At 45.8% G+C, this 7109-nt stretch overlaps 1 protein-coding gene across 1 annotated transcript in view; it reads right to left on the bottom strand.

Moving 5' to 3' along the window:
* The window catches only part of LOC103361045 (uncharacterized), a 24677-nt gene that overhangs the window by 4190 nt on the left and 13378 nt on the right, over positions 1 to 7109 (bottom strand). The window contains exons 9-16 of the mRNA XM_008287035.1: positions 4077 to 4315; positions 2870 to 3056; positions 2760 to 2801; positions 2554 to 2674; positions 2146 to 2287; positions 1961 to 2077; positions 1337 to 1427; positions 247 to 775 (exon numbers count right to left, since the gene is read on the bottom strand). Coding sequence (XP_008285257.1) covers positions 247 to 775; positions 1337 to 1427; positions 1961 to 2077; positions 2146 to 2287; positions 2554 to 2674; positions 2760 to 2801; positions 2870 to 3056; positions 4077 to 4315 — 1468 coding nt within the window. The remainder of the gene's footprint in view (positions 1 to 246; positions 776 to 1336; positions 1428 to 1960; positions 2078 to 2145; positions 2288 to 2553; positions 2675 to 2759; positions 2802 to 2869; positions 3057 to 4076; positions 4316 to 7109) is intronic.

Below are 7109 nucleotides of genomic sequence, written 5' to 3' on the forward strand. Positions count from 1 at the left end.
TGGTCTGACCCTGTAGAACCAGAACCTTCCTCCTCCTGGTTCTGACCCTGCAGAGCCAGAACCTTCCTCCTGGTCTGACCCTGTAGAACCAGAACTCTCCTCCTCCTGGTTCTGACTCTGTAGAGCCAGAACCTTCCTCCTCCTGGTTCTGATCCTGCAGAACCAGAACCTTCCTCCTGGTTCTGATCCTCCATGGCTGATCTGGTTCCATACAGATGCAGGACTTTACATGACAGTGAAGATGACCTCCTGGGAGTCCGTACCTGTCCACCTCAGCAGGCGGCTTGGCTGGTGGTGCCGGGCTGTTACCGGTGACGGTGAAGACCGGCCAGGGTTTGGTGCTTGGGACGACCACGGGCTCAAGACCATCAGTCTTCTTCGCCGAAGAGTCAGTCTCTGACTGGGTCATCGCTGACTGCGTCATCGCTGGGTGCTGGGCGCCAGGCCAGTTCTGTGCTGGTATCTGTGTCTGTGGTCCACTTGGACGGTGGGTTTTCTCTGGTGGAGAACCGACAGCAGGTGGGACACACTGGGAGCTGCTGGATTCTCTCTTGTCTTCAGGTGGCTCCTTTGAACGAGGTCTGACCTGAACGTGGCTCTCAGAGCTGCTCTGGGTTTCAGACCGGGTCGCTCTCTGGCTAGACAACAGTCTGGCAACAAAGGAGGAGCTGGGAGTCCTGGACTGGAGGCTGATGGGAGTTCTCAGGTGTATGAGGATGGGAATTCTGGGCTGAGGGCTGATGGGAGTTACAGCGTGGGGGGGCAGAGGTCCGTCCTTGGATTGAGACAAGACACAATGAGTTAACACTTAAATATCCTCATTATGAAGTAGGATCCAACACATGAGCTCGTTCTGTTGCAGCTGTTGGTGTCTACGATCGATTACAAACAGATTCTACGTAGCAGAAAACCAACACAAGCCGAACACAGAGGAATGTCTGGTGCCACCAAAAAGGTTTCAGCCAAACCAAAGGAAAAGCAGCAGCAAACTGAGAAATAAATAAATGTCTGAGTGTGTGTGTGTGTGTGTGTGTGTGTGTGTGTGTGTGTGTGTGTGTGTGTGTGTGTGTGTGTGTGTGTGTGTGTGTGTGGTCGTCCACTGAAGCTTCACTCTGAGCAGGAAACACCTTCGTTCGCCTCCTGGATGGTCGATTCAGGATCCTGTTAGAAACAGTCGCTAACCTGTTGTGAGGCTAAACGTTATGAGTGACTGTTTACATGGAGGAAGGCTTCTGATTGGACGCTGCTGTTATTAGAATTAGAAGACAGCTGGAAAAGGTACGGTCAAAAGAGAAGCATGAGCTCTGAGTTCCCCATCAGCTGAACAGAAACTTACCGCTGTGTCTGAATTCACCGTCGGCCTCCCGCCGGCATCGCCGTCGCTGTTGTCACCTTCATCAGCGTCATCGGTCTCGTCGTCTTTGTCGCTGCCAAAATGCACAGAGCACAGCAGCACACAGTAAAACCACCACTGATAAACGAGTTATTCTAGAATGATTACCTTCTTATATCACATAAACAAATAAACAGTTAGCAAATGGATAAATGATTAAATAACATTAAGGTTGCTGCAAACACGGTGGCAGAATTAAATGAGTGGAGTAGTCAAACTGCTGGAACAGTTTAATAGTAGCTATAAAATAAAAGAATAAATTGCTAAAAGTAAAGCAATCAATAAACTGTAGGAATAGTTAACAAACAGGTGAACGGCGAAATAGCTGCATAAAAGGATGCAATAGTTGAAACAGTCGCTAAAAATACTGGAAAAAACAGGAAACAGCTCAAACTATCGATGAAGACCTGAGATAGAAAGCTCTGATTAAAGAACCAGAGCTCTGACGTCCAGTTCCTCTCCACACAAACACAGACAATTTCACTTGACAGAAAAAGCCAGACAGCGTTTTATTGTGGTGGCGGCGCTGGACCAGCTGTTTTAAACGTGCTGCTGTGACAGACACACCTGATTGGTGGAGATCTGAGCGCGTGCAGCAGCATCTCTGGTTTCTTCTTCCTGCTGCACTGCAAGCAGTCGGAGATCCACTGAACCACGTCGGACTTCATGGTCTTCCAGAAATACCTGTCAGAGAGCAGGCGTGAGGTCAAGGCTGATGGAAACTCTGCAGTGAAGGTGAACAGCAGACGGACCTCTCGTTGAGCAGCCGCAGACACTTGTTGGCGTCCAGATGGTTCAGCTCGTCGTGGTAATCGGTCAGAGCGGCTTCAACCTGCTGCCGACTCCTCAGAACCAAACGCAGCCGATCTCCTCTCACCCAGTGAAGCTCGCCGTCTGGAACAGCAGCAGACATGAAGTGAGAGTCAGGACTGACAGGAACAGAGCTGTAATCAGACCGATGGATCTGTACTGTTACCTCTGGACTGACAAAGCCAGAAATCAAAAGCAGAGTGTGGTGCATATACGATTAAACATGGAACCGAGAGCAGCAGATCATTTGTACTTGTCAGTTTATTTCAGAGAAAAGGCTGTTTGTTGCGACATCCAGACACAGAAAAAGCATCAGACCTGCATTGTTTTCAGCTCACAAGTGTTCAAACCTTTAATGGTGAATTTCTTGCAGAACCTTCTGAAGGTGTTCTTCTCCACGTAGTTCAGTCCAGGCGGATAGGTGCACTTGCTCAGATAAAGCTCCACGGCGTCGTACTTGGAAAAGAAGGCCTGATGTGGCAGAAGGAGATACAAACAGGTGTTAGCGTTCTGAGGCTTCATGGAGGCCGTGAATCATAGGGTTAGGGTTACTCGCCTCCTCCTGTCCTGCAGGCTGATTCGGACCTCTGGACGCCGTCTGTGGACCAAACACAGGTTGGAAATGCTGGTTTTTACCAGTTTACCTCATTAAGTGCTGCATCTCACCGAGTCACCGTGGACCATGAGCGTGGGAACGGCGTCTGGATAGAGGACCACCTTCTCCCCGCGGCGGTCAAAGCAGTCATCGGTGAAATGGGTCGAACAGACGGACGACCGCAGCCGAGGAAGCCAGTTCAAACGTCCGGTGGCCTTCAGCCAGCGAGCCAGCAGGGCTGCATCGTGTAGAGGAAACCTACCGAACAAATATATTACCAACAGGTGAGAGACAACACACGACATCTAATTCTATACAAACACTTTATCCATCCAAGTGATAAACAACAACAATTTAATAACACATGAGCACACTGACCCTATCCACTGTACATTTAGAAAAGGTCAAATATGAAGACGTGAGCAGACGTAGAAGGCAACGGCTCATTTCTCACAAACTTGTTTTTCAAGGTTTTAATACGGAACATGTCAAACAGCAGACGTGGAGGCTATAGCTCACCTGGTTGAGCTGGCGTCTCATGTACAGGGCTACAGTCCCGATGTGGAGGTCATGAGTTTGAATCCCGCTCATGACCCTTTCCCACACATCCTACCCCCATCCTTCTCCCCTACTTTCCTGTCTCTCTCTCTCTCACTGCACTATCAATAAAGGCACAAAGGCCAAAAAAATAACTTAAAAAAAAAAACAAAAAAAAACAACAACAGATGTGGAGTCAAAGTGTTTCCCACCAGAGAAATAAAATAAATGTTCTGAATTTACCGAACAAGTTTAAACATTGAGGTTCTAAATCTACAATATTTTACACTATAGCAAGAAGTGACCTGACTAATTTTAAAATAAAAGAATAATACACTACAGTATTATACATAAGAAACCTATAATATGAGGAAAGAAAACTAACTAAACTCAAAGGTTACCACTTGAGAAAACATTCCCTACCTGCATCATCCACTGAATTCAATTTACTGGTAATTAACAACACTAATTGAAACCAAAAAGCTCAGATCTTAGCAGAAGGTCAAGTACAAAGGAACACAAAGCTCCTCAGGAAGGCATCAAGTTCGGTGTCGTGTTGATTAGAAATCCTTTCATTTTAGTTTCAAGACTCTTCATTTACTGCCTCATTCATCTCTGGGTTCTATGTTTCTGCTGCCTGACCTGGTGAAGTGTTACTTGTGGAAGGTGAGTCCCAGACTGTTACCTGTGGAAGGTGAGTCTCAGAATGTTACCTGTGGAAGGTGAGTCCCAGACTGTTACCTGTGGAAGGTGAGTCCGAGGCCTCGCTCCACTGGCCCGCAGCAGTTGCTGCAGCTGTAGACGCTGCAGCGCAGGCATTTCCTCCTGCACCTGGTGAGGCAGGTGTTGCAGTTGGAGATCCAGGCGGACAGGTCGCGGCTCATACTGGCCCAGTAGAAATGTTTGGAGATCTCTCGCTGGCAGACTCCTTGACCATAGTGACCTTGGTTGTCGTGGAACCGTTGCAGGATGGAGTTTATCTGGAATTAAAAGGCAGCATGGCGGGTTCAATTCAATCTTTATTTAAACTCAGAACACGCTGAGGAATATATGTTCATGTATAATCTAGCTGTGTAAAACATTAACACAAGGTGAAGGGACACAAATGAGAAACGTAGAGAATGGCAATTAAACTATTCAGCCACTGATAACAAATAGAGAATTAAAAGGTTTAACCATCAATCAACAAAACAAGAAGAGGTGGAGGTAAAATAAGTTGAATTAAACCATCCTAAAGGATTAAAATGTGATTTTTCTGCAGGTGATAAATGTGTGCAGTTTTCCAAACTCAGGAAAAACGGTCAGCACTTGCAGTTTGATCCAATCAACTAAGCAGCTATGAAGTCATGTAAAAACTAAAAGGCTCTTATCAATAAGATAAACCTTGTGTCTGTGATGCTTTTGGTGATACAGCTCTACAGTTACCATAGAGATAAATGGATTTTCTGATTGTAAATATATATTTGCACGTAAATGAGCCCACTGCAGAGCTACATGGAGCAAATATTCTGGTTTTGGACCACATCATGGAAGAGGCACTGCTCCACGTTCTTGGGTTAAAACTAAGCAGCTGAATATTTCAGAAAACATGCTGGGACTCTAACTTGCAAAACTCTGCTTTTAAAATGATGCTATTTTGATCATCTGTTCATGTCACACTGCTGTTCTACAAACAGAAGCCATGTTGGTCAGAGTTACAAACATGCTGGTAACATTATTCCAGCGTTTTGCTCCTTTTGTGTCTCTTTGTGGATGTTTGGATCTGTAACTGAGCTCTGCAACTTTTCAACAACAAAGACTACGTCTCTGGATGAGGTCCAGCAGCTCCCTGATAGTTTGGGTTTGGATTATGCCTGAAGCCAGCAGGTCAGTGCAGGGTGACACGGGGCAGAAATGTTTTATGGAAAGGCACATACTGTCTGTCGGTGCCTGAACGTGGACAGCAGCTGTTATTCAGACTCGTTCTCTTGCAGCTCTATACTTTAACCCTCTTGATCAAGCCCCTTGTGGACATAAATGCCACCAGTTAGAGACACTGCAGGTGTGCAGCTGTTCTAAAACGGACTCCATACTCCAGCAGGTTGCATCTGTTTATTCAGTCTTTACACACTTCTGCTGTGTAGCGTAAGGCTCCGCTGCAGTCCCGTGGATCACGTGCTCTGAAGTCGTGTGCTTGTGCAGAATAGGTAGATCTACTGCACATGTGAAGAACAGCATTCTTCAGGCGGACTAGAAGCTGCACAGTAAGAACAGTGTGTCGTGGTGTCCACAGCGGTTCATGTTAGAAGTCGAGGCCTCAGGCTGCTGAAAACTGTCCTCAAATGGAAGTCGATGAATCTTCATCAGAATGGTTCAGAGGCGGCTACGTGGCAGTTCTTGTTTGGGGAGGACCAGTGACTCCATAAAGTTCCTTGTGCTGCTGTTAACTGATTTTTAACCCACTATGAGATGACCTGCTAACCAGTAGTNGGTGTGGACTGAAATAAATGTCATGACGACAATAACAGCAATAAACTGTTCATGTCCAGAAAACTATCAGCACATTCTTGAATCCAAGCAAGAAAATCCACTTTTGCTTTGATAAAGGGTTAACGATAAAGGTTAAATCACATCAGCTGGATGGAGAAGCTGAAGACGAACTGACCCATTTGATGCGTGACGTCTTCAGTGGCTCCGTGGAAAAAGCAAACGTACACAACGATTCCTTCCTGGATCTGACAGAAATAAGGTTTGTACAAATAATCAAACGTCAGAAACACAGGAACAGTCAAACTATAAGAAACACAGCGACAGCATTTACATTCCACCATCTGAATCATTCAAGTGTTTTTAAATGACTGTCTTAATCCAAACCATCGACTGATCTCATTTGTAAAATCTTTTTTTGCCCGTTAACAATATCAAACAACCGACGACTCTGTCATGTAGACCGTTTCTTTATGGACTCGCTAATTAGCAAACGAATCACAACCTGTTTTAACTTTACAATCACTTGTTAACAAAGAAATAGTTTATTAGTATTTTTGTAATTCCTTCGTTAGGACCCCCCACCGTTATTCATTCACCTGTCTGATTGATGGCTTCAGTCATTTTCCAAGTAAATATGGGCTAAATAAATAAATATGGGCTTCATGGTTGCTGGTTTTAGCAACACAGTGTGCTAATGTACAGTTCTTGGACTTTTAAACCACGTTGACCTGATCTTTAGTTTTACCTGAAATGTTGGACCTGTGCTCTATTAAAGTAAAAGTCCTTACAGCTGATTCTGAGAACCAGCTTTCATTCTGTAACTGTTGGTGATTGACTACTGACTGAGAAGACGTGATTGAAGCCCCACCTCGGCCCACTGAGGCTCGCCTCCGTCCAGAGCTGGCCGGATCTTTACCTTCGCCGTGCTGCACTGCTGGACCACAGTCCGAGCCTGAAGCCCGCTGCAGCGCCGAAGCGCCGCTGAGCTGCAAAGACACAGAGCGACAAAAAGACAAGTGCTTCACCATCGGCACACACAAAGGACCACTTGAAACCTGCAGAAGGCTCTGAAACAGATGTCAGAACATCACCATCACCACACCTTTTATCAACCAGAAACTGTGGCTGCTTTTCAAACCACATCCATCTTTGTTTTTACTGTCAGTTCTTCAGCTGCTGTTTCCTGCAGCATCATACAGACAGAATACTTCCTGATAATATTACACCTTAAACTTCAACAGTCTGTAGTGTGAGACCAGTTTCATCTGTCTTTAACCTCTCACTGTCGCCTCACAGCTAGAAGGT

The sequence above is a fragment of the Stegastes partitus genome, unplaced genomic scaffold (assembly GCF_000690725.1).
Source record: "Stegastes partitus isolate 25-593 unplaced genomic scaffold, Stegastes_partitus-1.0.2 Scaffold483, whole genome shotgun sequence".
Lineage (NCBI taxonomy): Eukaryota > Metazoa > Chordata > Actinopteri > Pomacentridae > Stegastes > Stegastes partitus.